The following is a 19990-nucleotide window of genomic DNA, read 5'->3' as shown; positions in this document are numbered from 1 at the left end:
ATTATGGCAAAAATAATAATCACAATTATGGTGACTGAAATTGAGATCACGATTATTTAGGACGATTTTTCAATTTATGTTGATTTTATTTGTTTTTATTCAGTCATAAAACTGCTCAGGGCACAATCAGGACAAAAATAAGAAACAAGATGATCACTAAAAGAACTCCTGATTCCCAGTATAGAAAGACCAATATACTTATAGCTCATAGTCTATGACCCAAGGGCTATAGACCTTGAGTCTAACTAGTACAGAACCAAATACCAATATCTTGCAAATACTGACAGCAAGAATTATACAGTGGCATTTATAACAAATAAATGCAAATAAATTGATGTTCACAAAATGTTGCATAACATTTATTGAGTCGTGTCAAGGTGCTGTAGGTCTGTGTCCTCAGAGAGATTAGTTATCAGCGTGAGGAACTTATTTCTACCTTATTTATAAACTATTTATTTACAGGCCCATCAGTTAATGTAATAATTGTCCCGACCACAGCTGCACCCCCCCCACCCCCCCCACCCCGGTCTCACAGCAATCGGGGCAAGCTGCACGTGTGTTTAGCACGCTGCACGCGCACATTTAGCTGTTTTTAGCTGCTCAGGAGTCCGAAGGTGCGGTGTGTGTGTCACTCACTCTGGTTAATCCAACAGGGAACCGGCTCCGAGAGCTGTCTTTAGCGACCGACACATCACTGCATCATTCCCTTTCCTAATGTTGTGAAGAACGGTCCGGAGCACAGGCGGAGTGTTTAGCTAACCTGCAGGAAATGTCGACGACAGTTATCCAGAAAGTAGCTAAGGGTCACCAGAGATGTTTCTCAGGTGTTCGCTAGGTACTTTTAGGATTAAAAAGTCAAGAAGGGGGTCTGAAAAGCTGCTAGAAATAGCGTCAAAGTCGCTAAATTAGCAACACTGTGGAGGAGCGCTTCATTTGCAACTCAGGGCAGCGCAAGCGGGAGGAGCAAATAATCGGCTTGTTATGTTTTTTTATAATCGTTCAAAACTCAGATCGTAATCGTGATTAAAATTCGATTAATTGAGCAGCCCTACCTGTACACCTCCAGGACATGGAGGTGTGCAGGTCAGATAACAGCTGACCCGTGTCACCCTGGACACAGTCTTTTCAACTCACTCCCATTTTGCAAGAGGCTCAGATCCATTCGGACCAGAACCTCTCACCACAAGAAAAGTTCCTTCTCCTCTGCTGTTGGACTCATGAATGTCAATCCTAGGGCTGCCCACTCCAGTCGCTTGGTCCCAGTCACCTGACTCTGTGCTGTGTTTGTAGAATGTGTTTGAGCACAAATGTGTTTGAGCTGACCCACTCTGATTAGTATCTACACTTTCTTGTGCTTAGTAGCCTTTAAATATCACCACCTTATATTATAATTTTATCATGATTATATTCTTACGTCCTATTTTTTCTTATCTCTCATGTAGCACCCAACTCAAGTACAGTAGCTTGGTGTTAACCCTCTGGTAACAAGATGGTAGTACTATGAGTGGGTCCCTGGGTGCGTTAATTAAAACTGATAAACAACAGAAACAAGAGCTAACAACTTATTTTCATCCAATTATGAAATTAACAATGGCGGTGCCTCCACTGAGTAGAAATAATATGAATTACTCTGTTCTTACCCACTAAGAATAATGAATGTACATCTGTTAAACCTTGTTTTCTGACTCAACCTTGAATGCAACAATGGGAATAACGAGTAAGACACCACACAAACTCAGAGCATGACATTTAGTGAAATAATGAAACAATATTCCCATAAGTCACAAACTTAAATATACTATGTCAGCACACATATTCGACAATATATTTCCCCTTTTTTAAATTTCAGTTCAAATTCCGCAACCCAACGCGCTCAGCCTGTGAGTTTGTTGCACGCCTGATAGTTGCTTGGGCTCATTGTGACCAAAAACACACACAAATGGCTGCTTCACTTGTTAAACAAGCATAAAATAAAATGCACGAACTTAGGTTTACTCACAAATCTAAGGGCATAGGTGACCAGGTTAGTTATTGTGAAAACCTTGTCCGTGACCAGGCTGAATCCACTTGACCACATGGCATGCGCTAGCTTCACCTTCAGAGTGGTTTACCATACTTGCTACCATCTATCCACAGCAAGAAGAGTCCAGAGAATTCCTCTCGGTCCACTGTGCATTAGCAATTGCTATTTAGCTTCCAAAATGTACCTATAGCTTTACATAACTACTATTAGCTAGTGCTAAAATGCTAACATATTATGTACTTTCACATTCCGGTTAAGCACAACAATCATTATACATCAAGTACTCACTCATCACAGGGTAAAAATGGTCCACAACAGGAACGTAGGCTCTGCATCCACGGCTATTTTTGACCATTCTCCCCTTAGCTCTGCTAATCAACATCCTCCGGTACCATGCAGCAACCAAGTGCCACCCTGCAGAGTGCCTAGTTCAAACCTGCCTGGAGTTCCCACCCCAGTACACCTGATAGGACAATCAGTTTACATCAACCAATGGGATAACAGAAAACACAAAATTGACAACACAACCAATTAGATTAAGAAAGTTTTTTCCTTCCAACATGTTTTTTTAAACACACTTAGAATACATATAAAAAAAGACAAAACCCTCTGGTTGGTTGGTAACGTTTTAATAAGTCCTTTTCTTTTTATAACAGAGCTTGTATTTATTATGATTTTAACCAAGATTTGAATGCTTTTTAACAACTTTTAAAACAAATTCATAACATATTTATAATTTCTATATTTTGGCATATTTAGAGAAAATAAATATTTTGGGCCAGGCTACACTCATTTTTATCTTCCTTTTTTGCACCAAGTACCGCAGCAATTTCCTAATGATGTGATTTTTGCACATATGGCAATAAAGTTGCATGGTGATTTTCTTCAATGCATGGGTGTTTCTAGCCTGTTGGGGGGGGGGGGGGGGGGCTGAGGCACCCCTAAATTCATCTCTAGCACCCCTAAAGTTTGACATTCATTGAATTATCTATTTATTTTTACTGTTTGTGGTGATTTTTAACACATCAAGGTTCCTGCTTTCTGTGGGAAAATCCTGGATCTACATCACTTTTCACAGGTCCCGCCAACTGAGACACCGTCCGGCAGGCACGTGCAGAGGGAGGGGCGGAGGGTGCTTGAGACCCTGCCCCTTTTGTCTCATGTGCCCAAAGTGCCCTTTTTGAGGTTAAATGATTTTTTATATTTTTTTTTCTAATTTTTCAAAAAATTTTCAAATAATTTTCTGTTTGTGCCCCCTCAACAATAACAAAAATAATAATTAATAAAATTTCTGTTTAATAAATTAATATAGCTGGCGTGAGTCACGTAACCACACCGTCTCTTCCTCACGCCAGAGCGCACAGCCGGTTACAACAAGCTGCGAGCACCCACGTTTTCTTCATGGCCGAGCGAGTGGTGCAGAGCTTTTAGGACATACATATTGATTGGGAGAAATTGGACTAACACCGGTAAGTAGGATGCACACCACTATACAAAGTTATTAGATTATTTTGTACATTATTAAGTTGTTTTGTGGCACTAGGTGTGTGTGTGTGATATATTACTAGCTGGGTGTGTGCCTGTGGCTGGGTACCGATTCTGAACCTCAGTAGCTTTAGGATTAACCAAAAACATTCTGTACATAAGTACTTGTACGAAAATATTTTTTCAATCTTAAATATTGGGAATTTGCCAATAAAATGTTATTGTTGTTGTTAACTAGGTACTGCAAAGTTGCATTCCTATTGCTGCTGTGTGTCACGTGACTGGGGTCTCACACAGCCCTACTTCTTGTTTACAGAATCACTTCCTGGTTCGCGGACTGATAAAACTTGAACAAATTTAAAATTTAGCTACCTTTTGTGAAAGGAAATAAGAAAAATACTAAAGGTAACATCCGTCACAAGTTTTGTGTTACAAAATATTCAGTCCTTGTCTGTAAATTCTGTCCAGCGTTTTAGGGAACATAGTTTTGTTTTAGATTTTAAGGCTTCTCAGCCCTTCTGGAGGGTTTTTTTAGTTAAAGAGCAAGTAACGTCTAAATTAACTTTTTTTTTTTGCTGATGAACTGTATAAATGAGTGTCTAATAGTGTTTTAAATGTGTGCATTCTTTATTTTAGCATTTTGGTGCATTTTCTTTAAAAATTAAAAATTCTGTCTAAAAACCACAGTAATGCGCCACCTTCAGCTGAAAACATAGAATTTGAGTCATTTTGAATAAATTTTAGCCAATGGCTAAAGAGTAAAATACTACGTAAACCAGTAGAGTACTACGTAGCAGCTCCGTGCCAAAGTTATAAAAGCATCGAGCGTCTCGGCCACGCCCTGTGGCGAGTGGGAGTTGGATTTGCAAGCGAGCGTAGAAGGTCAGCGGTAGTTTAGCATTAGCATATAGCATTAGTATATCCTAGTCTTTAGCATAGCTTTTAGTGTTATAAATACTTATTTAGTGTTAGTTTGGCTGTTGGATATTGTAGTTTAGTTAGTGTTTGGCTGTTAGTGTAAATGGGAAAGTAGTTCGGGTTTAGTGCTCCATATCGTCTTAGTATTCGTGAGTAGTTGTAGTGTAGTATGGTTGCGGTGGCTCTGTGGGCATTTTACCCGCGATTCTGCACGCCTCCGTTTGAAGAGGGAGGCTGTGCCCACCGTGGCTCTTACTCGATTTAGATGCAGCCCACCGACTCTGCTCCCCCACCACGGCAGGCTCCAGTCTGAGGTGAGTACGCTAAATAAACGTTTTAACATCTTCTAAAGACAATTTCCTACCTAAATGCAAAGTCTGAGAGACGTGGTTCACTTCCTTTAGTTAGTCAGTCGGCAATTCTGCAACAGTGACTCTAACTGACGCAGCACTAGTTGACAGACAGCATTACAGTGTGAAATCCAGCTTGTGACCCGGTTCTGTAAGGAATTCTGTTCAGGAGGTCATATTTCAGGCTCTCCACATCATGTGTGACTGACTTTTACGTTATAACAACGATCACACACTAGGAATGTTATAAAGCGCCTTTATAGGACAGTTTCTTTTGTATATTATCGGACTTTATAAACTCCCAACAACAATGTGCTTCTATTTTTTTTTTTCAGGCTAAATCTACCCAAGACACTGGCTGTCAGACTGATTTAGCTGCAAGAATGCACTTGTCCAGGCTGACATGAAGCCTTACCGGTGTAGCAAAGGTGAATTATTTTTAATAATCTTCTATGTAAACATTTTATTATTACCTTCTAGTTTTAATTTGTTTTACAGATTATTGTTACACGTGATTTTATGCTCTTTTAAACATTTATAAATGTGCTGCTTCTTTATTTTTTACATAGCCAGCCAGAATGGAGTTCACAGCCGCAGTGTGTCTGGTGACCCACGGGGACCATGATGGAAATTCATCTTCCAGAAAGTCCCAGAGCAGCGTCCACACCCCCTGAAAAGACCAAGATGTAAGGTGTCTGCTGTTGATTCCAGCTTCCACCTCAGTGACAGTGCAAGCTCAGTGAACTGTTCAAGGTAAAAAAAAAATTAAAACATTTCAGAATTTTTAAGATATTAACAATTAAATAAGTATGTGATTACATCATGACGGAGGCTACTGATTCTGCCCCTGTGACACTTGGTGGTGACGTGTGAGCTGATTCACCTGGTAAATAACTTTTACATTAAATATTTTGTTTTTGCTATCAAAAGTAAATTAACTAATAACCTGCATTATTGCAGGACACTCAGCAAAATATGGACTCTACACCATGAGGCAGGCACACGTTAATATTCTATAAGAGCACATAAGGTGAGCAACACCACATATTATTGTACACTGTCCTGATTTTGTTTTCTTTCTGCATCTCATCATTAGCCTGGCTGATCACCTGATAACTCCTGTCATCTGGTTATGACAGCATTAGGATGTCCTCACACACCTGTAACCTATCAGCTCATCTGGCAGAATAGAGAGAGAAGAGACAACACCACATCTCCTTTTCCTGGAAAGCCTTCAGCCATCCTTTGATGACTGAGAACCTCCATCAGCTCTGTCTCCTGTCTGCCTACTATTATTATAATAAATATTGTGTTTGACAAGTTTTTTGTGCTGCCAAATATCTCATTTAGATTCCAGTTTTGATATTTTAATGGATATTTATAAATTACATTGATTATCACATTTTTGCATGTTTAACTAGCTCTATTGTGATGAATTAAACTAGCACCTCACTGTTAAAAGCTCGTTTTAATTTCAAGCATGTTTAAGTATTTATGGACATGAACAAAAACAGGAAATATATAAATTGAGATTTATTTAATTAATATAACAAATAAGGGGGAAAGAGTCATTGAAAGGCACATTCTTCCGGAAGCTCCTGATCCTGACGACACCAGAGACCTGCTGCAGACACCAGAGGACCTAGAACCAAGAGAGCAGCTGTTATCAGTAAATAAATAAATCAGGGCAGTTTTAGTGAGCTGAACACATTACAGAATAATCTTCTCATGGGGTATTTTCATAACTTCCTATGCAGCAGATTGTAACTTGAGCCCAGGGCTCCTGGAGAGCTGCTATCCAGCATGTTTCAGTGGATTTTCCTGCTTTAACAGGTTAGATTAGCTGTTAAGCAGCTCAGCTATTTGTTGCTGATTAAAACCAGGTGTGCTGAAGCAGATAAACCTCTAAAACATGCTTAATACTAGCTTTTTAGGGCCGTGGAGCCAAACCCTGCAGCTAATCCAATGCTATGGCTAACGGCTACTTACCATTCAGAGCTGGTTCTGTTGGGTCTGTTCTGGGAGTTTCAGGCAACTCACAAGCTCAAAACAATAAGGCTCAGGTCCGCTTGTCTCCTCCAAATAGACTTGGTCCCTTTCTTCTCGAGTGTCTGGGTAAGGAGGGGGAGAAACGTCCTCCACTTCTAATAACTGCTCAGAGTGAAGGGAGCTAGCTTTGTCTAGTTAGCCATCGTCTTCGTCACTGCCGCGGCTCCGCCCTCTCGGTCCTCCAGGCAACGCCTACTAATGTTGCATTTTTTAAAATTGATACGTGGGTGGAGAAGGACTCCGAGGCTCACTTGACCCGCTCTAATACTATGCATATTCTCAAAATTTTGGAGTTTATATTTGCTCTCTTTTTGAATGCATTGTATTAAAAAACATTATGTTTTAAAGATGTACATTTAAAAAAAACTACTGTTTTCACAGCAAAATTATTTTATCTGTACAGTTCTCTGTTTTGCACAAAGTAGATAGTAAAACTGAATGAAAGCATAAACATTGTTTTATTCTTTATTTTTATTATAATTACTAAAGCACTATGATTAAAATAGTATGGAAATATTCTGGATCAGCATCATGAAGCAAATTTGTGGCCAAATTATATACAGTTAGTTTTCTGGAAAAGTAATGAAATGTCCCAGTATGTGTATGCCTGAGTTTTATATGCATGAAAAAATATTTGTAAATTAATTATGATATATCATTGTACAGACATGCCTCGTAAGGAGAGGAGGCGGATGCAGCGACAGAAAGAGCTACGTGAGGCAGCTAAAGGCAGTGGGTCCCTCACCAGCTGGATAAAAAAAGAGTACAGGTAAGTTGCATCACAGCAACAAGTGTAGAAACAATAATATACACAACTCATTATGGATTCGGTGCAAGACCTGTTAAATGTGAATAACTACATAATTCATTCATACAATAGCTAATTTGGCCTTGTTCTCAGATGGACAGCAAGTGGAGAGTGATAGATCACATGAGGAGATTGAAGACACACACACACACACACACACACACACACACACACAACTCTTTCTGTTTATATTTCTGTCACATTCTTATCTCTGACATAAACTCCTCTATTATCCACTAATGTTTAGAGTTCCATTTATTTACCACAGGCTTTGTCTCAGATATTTCTGTCTTACAGTTCTAAGAGTTTTCACCAATTTTCGCCATTTTTTTATTATCTTACATTAATTTTGTAATTGACTAGCATTTCTCCTCTGTTCGTTTTACTACCTACAGTCTGAGATCAACACAGCCTTGCCCTCCAGCATCATCAGCAGCAGCAAGAGGAGCTACCCTGCAACAGCTACATTGTACCCCATCATCAGGTAAAATAGGACAGCAATAGATCAGGAGGTGGAGCAGGTTGTCCAGTAATCGGAAGGTTGCAGGTTTGATCCTGACTTCAATCAGAGATTGATGCTGTTGTGTCCTTGGGCAAGACACTTAACCTGCTTTGCCTGCTGGTGGTGGTCGGAGGGACCGGTGGCGCCTGTGCTCAGCAGCTTCACCTCTGTCAGTGCGCTCCAGAGCAGCTGTGGCTACATCATAGCTCATCACCATCAGTGTGTTAATGTGTGTGTGTGAATGACTGATTGTGTTGTAATGTGCCTTGGGGGGTTGTAGAACCCTAAGAAGGCATTATACAAATACAGACCATTTACCAAAACAAGTTACTTTTGCTTTACATTGTCCTTAAGGTGTATATAATGATTCGCTTCCATTTTGAATTTCTAATAAATATGAATTGTTATTCAGCCGGGTATACTGTGGTTATGTCATGGTGTTAGAAAATATTATTCTGTGTGCCCCTTTTTAAATTTGAGCACCCGCCCCTTCAAAGGTCTCTGCACAGCCCTGCCGTCCGGCATTTTGTATGTCTCCATTTCGTCTTTGAACCTTGCATAAACTGATTGTGAGGTGAAAAAGCAGCTGTCACTCAAGCTAGGAGGTGGGGCTTTGACACAGGTACGGTCCAAACCAAAAGAGAACGACAGAGTGATCCTGGACCAATGGGAGACGAGTTGCTGTTACAATAAAGACTGAAGGGTTAAAGCTGCTCAGGCTCGTCAGTAATCACACCGGCTGGTGCTACAGAAGCCCAATAAGAAGATCCTAACACAGACAAGGTGGCCATGTTGTTTCATAGCCAAACACTTGAAATCATTTAATTAAAGCCTTGATTATTTATTCTGAGACTTCTGAGATAAAAAGTCAGAACATTAAGTTTAAATCTGACTTTTGTCAGAGGTCAAAGTCAGTGGTTGTTGTTTTCTCTCCCCTGAATATCTGCTGTATGAGATAAAAACGTCGCTTTGGACAAAAGCATCTGCTAAATACATAAACATAAAAACCACCATGTTGTTTTTGCTAGTTTTTAAAATGAAAAAGAGAAAAAAAAATGACAAATTATCAATAAAGTTTGGGTTTATTTTTCTGTGGGATGTTGACATTAGTGGAAAACTGTGTAAAAAATAAGTAGAAATGATCTAAAAGTATTACTGGTACTTTTAGTTTCATTCTATTGTGGAAATTCAGACAAAGCTAAAAACAGGCTTTAATTTTACGTTTCCAAATATTAAAGGGCAATTCCAACCAGTTCTTCCACTCATGAGCATCTTTAATCTGCTCACATTTTAAAACTACAACACCTGGGCCAGTGGTGCCCAACTTGGGGTTCGTGATCCACCACGGGCTAATTCAGCACATACAAGCACCTCATGGTCTTTATCTAGAAAGGCGCCATACCAGAGATCATTTCTTTTTCTTCTTCTACATGTTTGTGCTGAGATGGTGAGGTTACCACACAGCCAAGGGATCCTCCAGGACAGAAGATTGGGAACCACTGACCTAGACTCTAAACCTGGACCAGGTTCTGCTACAGTGTTAGCATAACCTGTTAAACTTATAGATTGTGATGTTTAAAACTGTCATTTAATTAGTGAAAACAGTGTTTTTGTTTTCTTTCATAAATGCAAGAATACAATTGTGTTCAAATGTAGAAAATGTTGACATTTATCTTGCCTGACCGGGCAGATCTCTGGGTGTTCAGCACCCTAAACCTCTGATGCTAGAATCAATCGCCTCTGCTTCAGCCCTTCTCATCAGAAGATGCTCCTGTCCAGATGTTAACTTCTGTGGATGGCCGGGACGTCTCTGTAGGACGGTTGCTCTTCCATCCCTCTTAAATGTTTGCATACCTTTTGCTACAGTATTGTGACTGATATCTAAAGTTTGCTGATCTTCTTGTAGCCCTCGCCTGTTTGTGTGAAGAAATAATTTCCTTTCTCAGATGTTGTGACTTTTCTCTTCCATGAGGAGCCGTTACTGCCAGCATGAGATGGGAAGGGCTTCTCTTTGTTAGCTAATGCCCTTTTCTAGTCACCTGTCTGCTGGACTCACCTGTGGTTGGATACCTGTTCAGCTGAATGTTCTAGTCTTACGTGGCTTTTCTCCTAAGACTGTAACTGGCGTGTACTCATTTGTGCTGTGTCTCCTCTGGTGTAATAAGCTTTTTTAAGATTTGTAGGTTTGTTGTAAAGTTCATTATGGTTTCATAAATTTTTGGTAAAGATTGGTGTCCAAATTATAAATGTTTTAAAACATCCGTCCATTTTCAGTCGCTTATCCGGAGTTGGGTCACGGGGCAGCTGCCTAAGCTGGGAGGCCCAGACTTCCCTCTCCTCAGCCACTTGGGCCAGCTCCTCCGGGAGAATCCCAAGGCGTTCCCTGGCCAGGTGAGAGACATAGTCCCTCCACCGTGTCCTGGGTCTTCCTTTGGGCCTCCTCCCGGTTGGACGTGCCCAGAAAACCTCACCAGGGAGGCGTCCAGGAGGCATCCTGACCAGATGCCCGAGCCACCTCAACTGGCTCCTCAACCATTTAAAAATAAGTAAATAAATGAATAAATGGTCTCTTGGCCTTAGTTCAGTTCCTGAAATAAAAGGCCTTTTGTACAATATTCTCATTTAAGATTCACCTGTATGATCATTCATATAATTCCAGGTCACATTCTTGCTAAAATGACTAGCAGGAATGTGACCTGGAATTCCAAAGTGTCATTTACATTCCCAGCCAGATGGGATAAAACTACTTTAGTAAACCAAATTACAGCAAGGCAGAAGGAGATGAGCTAGAGAGAGAGTGTGTGTGTGTGTGTGTGTGTGTGTGTAGGTGGGTTAGGGATATTTAACGATGGCTGTTCCTCTACATACTGTTACAATATGGGATTCTTATTACAGTTTTACAGACGTTAGGACCCATTTTTCAATACTAATGTCACTTTTGCTAGAAATTTCACACAGTTCTCCTAACGGCGTTTCAGCTTGGCAAAACAGTTCATTTCACATTGAAAATGCACTACAACCACCAAAACACTTCATTCAGGTCTCAAATAAACATTCCTCCAGAACACTAGTAAAGGTTGACAGCCGACAAACACACTTTGTCACCCACAAAACAAAGACCTAAAAAACACTAACAACATGTAGCATTACATTTTCTTGTGTAAAACAAGGACACATCTCTGTTCGTACTTCCAATAGATGCTACTGGAATGAATCAGACATGATGCAGAATTATTCAGTATTTCATGCTGTTTATTTTTAATGGTATTTGTTTTTGCACTAAGTACTTCCAAAACACAAGACTTTGTAAACACAACATCCACTGATACAGATTCAATATGCTAATCTACTCGGCCTTCTCCATTTGGCCACAGGTTCTCATCCACATCACATCTTATGTCATCTAGGGCAACACACCTAGGAAAGACTCTTCTGGCATGCCTGATCCATCCCTGGCAATCTACTGCTGATATGTCCAGGCATCCAGCATACATCGCATCCAGAAGGGACATTTGATCATGTGGATGATGGTCGAACACCTTCCACCGCCATGAGGCAAAGAATTCCTCTATGGGGTTGAGGAATGGAGAGTAAGGTGGGAGGAAAAGCGACTCCATTCTGGGATGGGCCACAAACCACTCTGTGACTGCATGGGAGTGGTGAAATGCCACATTGTCCCATACAATTATATATGTTGGCTGATTCCGTCTGTCCACATCCCTTTCCTCACCTAGCTCAACCCTTCCATAGAGATCATGCAGGAACACAAGGAGCCGTCCAGTGTTGTATGGCCCAATTACTGGTCTGTGTAACAGCAGTCCATCGGTAGATATTGCTGCGCACATTGTGATGTTGGCACCCCTCTGGCCCGGGACATTCACTGTGGCTCTCTTCCCAATCACATTCCTCCCTCGTCGCCATGTTTTGGCCAAGTTGAAACCTGCCTCATCCACATAGATGAAAATGTGGTGTGTTTGCATGCCTTCAATCTCCATGACTCTCTGAAAACAATCCACAAGGCAACATAAGTGGTTACATTACTGTAGTAAATGTGTATAAATTGTCTGTGTGTGTTTGGTATTGTTCATTACTGTAGCAGTTCTTACCTGGACATGTTGGTTCCTGAGTTGCTTGACATGTTCAGAGTTCCTCTCAAAAGGCACAGTGTACAAATGTTTCATCCTGACCTGATGTTTCTTCAGGACTCTAGAAATTGTTGTCAGGCTTACACTGTGAATATTTGCAAAGGTAACGTTGTCTGCCAAGATACTGTGTCTGATCTCAGTGAGCTTTATCCCATTGTTTCTGATTACCACATCAACAATGGCGGTTTCCTGCACAGCAGTGAACATCCTTCCTCTCCCTCCTGTGTGAGGTAACCGTTGAGTCCTAGTAAGCAGAAATGCAAAAACAATTACACATAACATTAATTACATCTGACATGTGCAACTGAGCAGAATACAAGTTAACTGTTGGTCTGTCGGAAAACTCTAACAATAGATGCCACTGTAGAGCGTTGCAGATTCGGCTGCACTCTCTGACCAGCCTCTCTCACGGAGAGACCATGATTTACTACATGATCAATTATAGTAGCTCTGATCTCATCTCAGACTCCAGCTCTTGATCTTCCTCTTATTCTTCTGCCACCACGTATACGTACTCCTCGCCCTCTCCCAGCCTCTATTCTTCCTCTTTCAGCCACTTCTCCATTTCTGGCTGGGTCCATGTTTATATTACAACACAAACCTATTCAGCAGTTGACTACTTTTATTTTATACATTGAAAGTGTAACACCTGTGCAGCTCTTCATCTACAGTTAGAGTCAGCTGTGGCTGGTTAGACTGCATTTATGTTCCAATAACATATTGCTGTTGGATGTTGTTGTCATATTCAGTTTGCAGTACGTTATTGTTTTGAACATGAGTTTTACAGTTTTGTGTACAGTATGTAAGCAAGTGCAACATGTCCTGTTAGTACAATGATTTTTGGCAGTTGTTGTGTCTGAGTGAGAAGGGACTTCATGACATTTGAGAGATGTAGTCACTCAATGCATTTTGTGCCAAAGCAATGATAATTGATCCTCAGTTTGGCCCACATAGACTTCTGTTGTGCACACCGTATGTAGAGTTTTGCAAATGTGACCTAAGTATTGGGAAATGGGTCCTAACGTCTGTAAAAAACTGTAAAACGGGAAGGTTTCTGAACCCGAAAAGTCTCAATCTTGGTCTTTGAATCCACACGTGACTGGGTTCTGAATGAAGTCCTGCGGTTTGGGATGCGACCAAGTTAGGTCCGGACTGATGCCATTCTCAGACATCACTGAGGGCCCACACCTTCCACCGTGATGGAAGGCAGCAACAGGGGAAACGTTCTTTCAGGCAAACAAAGAATCATTGAGATGATGTAGTCGGTTTTCCCCTTCTCAACACAAAGATGAACATGTAAGGGAATTCCTGGATCCTGACTCAACCCCACCCACCCACCCGTGGATCCTCCCAACAATCCAACTATCTGTTGCTGTTGGAAGGAAGTGATGTCAGCGAGTCTCTGTGGGGGGAGAGGTAGGAGGATAAAGCCAGAACTTATCAGGCCTTTCCCCTATGATGCAGATTGGTGTGTGTGTGTGTGTGTGTGTGTGTGTGTGTGTGTATGTGTGTGTGTGTGTGTGTGTGTGTGTGTGTGTGGAGATAATGTGTGTGTATGTATGTATGTGTGTATAGATAATATGTGTGTGTATAGATAATAGGTGTGTGTGTGTGTATGTGTGTGTGGGTGTGTGTGTGTGTGTGTGTGTGTGTGTGTGTGTGTGTGTGTGTGTGTGTGTGTAGAGATAATTTGTGTGTGTGTGTGGAGAGAGATAATATGTGTGTGTGTGTGTGTGTGTGTGTGTGTGTGTGTGTGTAGATAATGTGTGTGTGTGTAGTGTGATCAGCTCTGATCACAATTTGCAGATCACATTTATTTTTCACGGAGATCGGCCGCGGATTCCTCTTCCGTCGGCACACTAGGAGTCGAACCTAAGAATCGGGAAAAAAAACTTTGAAAATGAACAGTTGGAACTGGTTCCAAACTATGCTCGATGCCCAACCCTAATTACCACTTGTACCTCTTCGTGTCACACAGAACTCAAGACTGGATGGGTCGTATCGGAGCTAATCGACGGGCTCTAGGTACCATGAGGTCCACCCGACTTCTGACAGTCCGGATCTGCTGAGGGTTTCCGCCAGGGTTCGTAGACACAACAGATCGCGTCTGATGCTGTTTTTAATAGGGCCCGACTGATATATCGGCCGGCCGATATCATCGGCCGATATAGGGGTCATTAACACTATCGGCTATCGGCCAAAAAGACGGCTGATATGGCCGATTTTGCGCTACTTATCCAGCAGATGGCGCCAGCTTTATGAACTCATGTTGTGAGGCTCCACTCCTCGGGGGGTGGAGCCACCGTCACAGCACACATGCAGCGGAGCAGCAGAAGCAATTCAGTCAAGCAGAGACGATGGTGATGAGGAAGTAGGAGGTAAGTCTTCAGTTTTAAGCATATTGTTGTGTCAGTGGTAAGTTGAATGGTAAAATAAGCAATGACAAAAGTATGTTTCCCCTCAACATGCTTCCTAAGTTTATTGTGTGCCTCGTGGCCTCATATTGAAAAGCTAACCTGAAAAAATAAAATAAAACTGCCACAGCATTACGCTCTATGCAGAGCTCACGCTGCTTCCCCTTTAGTCATGCAGGGCAGTAAGTAAGTAACATTGGCCCTTTTCTGGTAGACATTCTGGAATTTTCTCAGACAATTTCCTCCGCTCTTCTTCAGCAGTCTTTTCAAACTCACGCGGTTCACCCGCGGCTCACAAAAAAATAGTGCAGACGCTGAAACGATCATGTTGGCAACAAATTAATGAAACGCTGTGCAGGGAGTCCCCCCTCTTTTCCCTAGCTGGGAGAGGAGTAGGGGCAGTAATACGAGAAAATAAACATTCCTCTCTACAATAGAATAAATCTATTGTATTTTTCAGCCTTATATTTTACATAAGGCTTATACATTGCCACATACTAGTCATTTAACGTATCTTATTTTTATTTTCCTAATACTGTCGGCTTTGGAAAGGATCAAAACACAAAAGTGTAAAACTCAAAAGTATTTTAATGCCAAAAATCAGGTAGCTAGGACGCTGAAACCAGCAGAGTATGACTGAAACTGAACCGTATGCACTGAGGAGTGAGAGATGACAGAGGACTAGTTATGAGGAGGAGCTGTGAGTGGGAGCAGAGCACAGCAGGGGAACATAGGAGGAACTATAAATGAAAATATTTTTAAAGATGAAAGAATCCTAAAAGGGAAAGAAGAATAACTAGAAAAAAAACCTGACAACAAACGGAGTAGAAAATTCAGTGGAAGGAAAAAAAAGGCTTGAATACTAAATGAGAAAACCTTAACAGCTGGGGAACCAAACAAAAACAGAGCCATTGGTTTTGAGCCACAATGTCTGATATCATTTATTTACATGATAATTTTTAAACTTTTAAGTATAAAAATGCCACATTTAATGTATTTTACTTTGTCTTGGTATCAACAGATATATAACTGTACTTTTATGCTGATTATTTTATTACAGATGGAAAAAGAGGGTCGTAGTAAGGTGTGGGCCTACTTCACTAAAGATCCATCCGGTGATGTCATCTGCTCATCTTCAGTAGTAGTTAGGGATGAGCCGGATACTCGTTTCAGAGAGTATCCGGTATGGATAGAGCGTTTTTGACGAGTACGAGCATGAAACGAGTAAACCTCGTAAATATCTGTAATCGTGCTGAAGGAAAATCCTCATTGGGTAACTGACTGTCTTCACGCTCTGTGATTGGCCAGTCACATAGAGAGCCCGCCCCTCCCTACACACAAAACTCTAGCCGGCCAGGAGCGCAGTCCGTCCGGCTCCGGCTCATCCACGCACACACACAGACAGTAACGGTTCTCGCTGTGATCGCTTCACTGTTGCTCACGTTTCTTGAGTTTTCCCTAGGTTTTCTTCAGCTCGCCTCTTTTTCGGTTGAATATTTAAAGTAACTTTTTTCGTAACTTACATGGTGCATTTGACCATAGGCGTCATTTTAACCGGGGACGCCGGGGACATGTCCCCGGCAAAATTTGTGATTGGCAGCTGTGTCCCCCCCCACTTTCAAAAACGCTTGCTGATGAGGATTTTTGTTTTACCAGCTCAGATCTTATCCAGGGGTCGGCAACCTATTCCCATCAAAGAGCCATTATTACCCGTTTCCCACAGTAATTCTGGACAGACCTTAATAAGCAGTGACTTAAGTGAAGCAGGCAGGTCGCGCTAGAAAATTTAGTTTAAAAAGACGTCATAAATGTTTTCCCCCGTCATTTTTATTTATAAAATATGAAGTAAAAACTCACAATTTAATTTTCATTCATTTGTCATTAATATGTAGTCTACACCCGTGCGTTAACCATCTTCCAGTAAATGCACAGCATCCAGCCCACCTCTCCAAATGCGTAAAATGTGCATCAGCCGCTAGTTAGGCGCACCATCAGCTGATCAGCCCAGACAAGAGCAGAGCAAATAGAGACAGAATAGAGGATGATTCTGTCTGGATGTGGATGGAGATTACATTTTACAGCAGCCTGATCATCATTTAAATACGTAAACCATCACCTGTCTTCTAGTCCATGCTATCAGCATATATTTTAATTGGTGTGTGTGTGTGTGTGTGTGTGTGTTTTCCACTTCAAACACTGGTCTAACCAACCAGACCAGCGTGTCCAGTAACACATTAATGTTACAATTAAACAGTTTCCCTTCATGTAGGCTAGGAACATTTCACCTGCCGTGGCCCGACCGCTTCTGCTCCACATGAACTTTGTGCGTGATCAAATGTCTCTACGCATCATGCGTCTCCATATTAGAGATGGGAACAAGCGCTGTTCAGCCAGTTTCATAATTTCATAAAAAGAACATTTTTCCAAGTGACACATCCCTCAGAGAGACCGGGTTTCCAGACCGCTTCAGTGGGAGGAAATCATTGCATGCACCATGGTTCTGCGCTGCGCTGCGAACCCCTCAGATCTTCAGCTCACTGTCCACCGTGGGCGCTCCGAGCCGCGCTGAACACAGTGTCCAGTATAAAGCTCTGATGTTCTGATGGGAATCTTTTACCTCCGCGATGTGCGTTAACGATTAAAATGTCAGCTCATCCATGTGCATCAGTGTGCGTGGGGGTAATTCTTTCAAACCAAGCAACATCCTTGAGTTCATCTGTCAAAATAAACAGTCAAATGGGAATATATGTAACCTGCCGTTTAACTGTTTTGCCTTCTTGTGAAGATTGTTGCAAAGAGAAACAATTAAACTTGATTAACCCCAGAGCCACCCAGAGCACATGTGGGAAGGTTCCTCCCACTGAAGCGAGTGTTTTCCAAACCCGGTCTCTCAGAGAGACTTGTCACTTAGAAAATGTTCCCTGATGATGAAACTTTGGCTGAATAGCGCTTGTTCCCATCTCCAATGTGGCGACACATCCAGGAGCCGTCTGAGGAGAATCCCAGAATCTCACATCGTCTTCAGCTAATAAAGCGCCTATGATTACGCACAAGCGTGACGCGTCAACCCGGTCTCACAGTAAGACCAGGTTGGACCTGTTCAGGTTTACGCAGACAATCTTTACATTTAGAATTGGCATACAGATGTAAAATTAATGCAGTAAAATATAAAGCATTTTATTTAAATATCCATTCATTATTTTACAAACACAGAGCCGCATCAGATGGATGGAAGAGCCGCATGCGGCTCCAGAGCCGCCGACCCCTGTGCTAGCCTACTTTATTGTCCCCAGCAATTTTTAAACCCCACTCAAGTGTATGGTTATTGTCCCCAGCAATTCTGGAAACAAACTGACGCCCTTGCATTTGACAAGACAGAGCTGACGTGCTGCATCAGTCACTCACTACCTCCGCTCCGGTTGGGTTTTTTTTTTACTCCCTCTCTCACCCTCTCTCTCTCTCTCTCTCTCTCTCAGACACACACACCTCAATCCACATTGTTTTTTTTTTACTTTGTGTGGGGCAAAATGCAAAGAACGATAAGAAAAAATCAGTTTAATCAAATTAAAATTAAAAATATATATAAAGTTGTGTCTGGTTCTAGCATTTCATATTTCCTAGTTCCTACTGCATGAGTTCAGATGTATTAATCCATGCACTTAAATATTAATGTTCTGATTTTATTGAAACACTTGTTCTGTAATAGTTCCTTTACTATTGTGATCAAAATATTTAATCTCAATTCTGAGGCTGCTCTGTAAATAGTTTTCAAATAAACAATACACATAGCAACTTCTGATCAATCCATATCAATTTCAGACTTAAAATAATATATTGATGTAAACCACACTCACTTCCGGTTAAACCACGCCCACTTCCGGGTTATGCCACGCCCATTCCGAGTACAGATACAGATAATTTAGTTGGTTGAACAGATACAGATAGTGGTGTACTCGCTCATCCCTAGTAGTAGTGTTCTGTTGTTTTTGAGATTGCAAAAAGGAAAAGGGACTTTTGCAACCAATCACACCTTCTACGATGCCACACCCCTTCGTATAATCCAGCTCAGGTAGTTTTTCCCATGAAGTCACAACCTCCAGATTAAAGGAGTCGGTCTTTCAGCACAGCAGAAGCTTTATTATGACTTGAACACCAACAGAGCAGCACATGAGAACAGTTAGTTTTAACATTTCATTTAATAAATATCTTCATTTGGCTGGAAGTCTGAGGGAAGCAGGAAAACATCAAAACTTCTCGTAAAGCAGCACAATGAACAATAGTGACACCACAGCATTTCACCTTCAGCACACACAGTGACACACTACGGGGGGGGGGGGGGGGGGGGGGGGGGTCTGAGTAATACAAATTCAATACATTCCTTTGATGTAAACACATTTCTGTTAATACTGATCAGGCTCGGTGTCCCAGATGGTTCCTGGAGATCAAACAAATATCCCACAGTGGGCGCTGAGGGGGCGTGTTCACCCGATCACCGGTCAGTAGCTTGGAACAGATCCATGAGTCATGTAGCTAGCTCTGGCTAGGTGAAAGCTGCTTACCTCAAGCATTCAGAACATCTACCAGGTTCTGACCTGTTGGCGGTTGGAGCCGCAGCTAGAGCGAAGAACAAGGTGCTGCCACGCGGTTAGGTCACATGTTTGATTTGGCAGCCATGTGTTGGTTGTAATTTCAGCTTCCTCCACTAGGAGGACAGAAGCAGCTGAGTCACAGTAAAGTCACGGAAGCTCATCACAGGGTGGATCCACAATAACAGAACTTCCTACTGCTCGTGCTCAACATCACCTTAATGCTTCCCTGTCTGTTGGTTCAGAAGGTCTGCATGGTCCTGACCTTTGGCCCCACTCTGAACAGGAAATCCCTGTCTGCAGCTGTTTACATAAAACACTGGTTCTGTCTGCATCGGGTGCTCCACTCCAGCAGGAGCGTGTGTGTGAAAACACACTGGAGGTGGCTCTTATCCAGTGTAAGGTATGTGAACACATGGAACAGATGTGGGCAGTGCCACGTTCCAAACTGAACACACTCTGGGGAAAGAGACTTGCCTCCAATCAGACCGTACTTCCTGATCCACCATCAGCGAGTTATGGCATCTCCTCCGTTCCAAACATCTGGAAGGCACTGAGACATGCTGTAGCACTTCGCTAGCTCGAGGGTAACCCTGCTCAGGTGGGGTTGGACCGAGCGCCCTCTTACAGTCAACGCTAAAGGAAGTCCTACACGGCTTGAAGCTTCTCCCTAAAGGTTCTGTCAGTGATTTAGGTAGAACGTCTGATCC

General features: G+C 41.9%; 2 protein-coding genes across 2 annotated transcripts in view; both read right to left on the bottom strand.

The window, feature by feature from the left end:
• Positions 1 to 19990, bottom strand: part of fundc1 (FUN14 domain containing 1) — a 497656-nt gene that overhangs the window by 326616 nt on the left and 151050 nt on the right. The window lies entirely within an intron of this gene.
• Positions 11381 to 12514, bottom strand: LOC107389438 (uncharacterized). The gene is made up of 2 exons (XM_015965570.3): positions 12242 to 12514; positions 11381 to 12136 (listed from the first exon to the last, which is right to left on the bottom strand). Exons 1-2 carry the CDS (start codon positions 12485 to 12487, stop codon positions 11477 to 11479), a joined length of 906 nt encoding a protein of 301 aa, XP_015821056.2. The 5' UTR covers positions 12488 to 12514; the 3' UTR covers positions 11381 to 11476.

This window comes from Nothobranchius furzeri, chromosome 14 (genome assembly GCF_043380555.1).
Source record: "Nothobranchius furzeri strain GRZ-AD chromosome 14, NfurGRZ-RIMD1, whole genome shotgun sequence".
Taxonomy (NCBI): Eukaryota; Metazoa; Chordata; class Actinopteri; order Cyprinodontiformes; family Nothobranchiidae; genus Nothobranchius; species Nothobranchius furzeri.
Note: the sequence above shows the minus strand (reverse complement) of the source record. Positions and strands in the feature narration are given on the sequence as shown.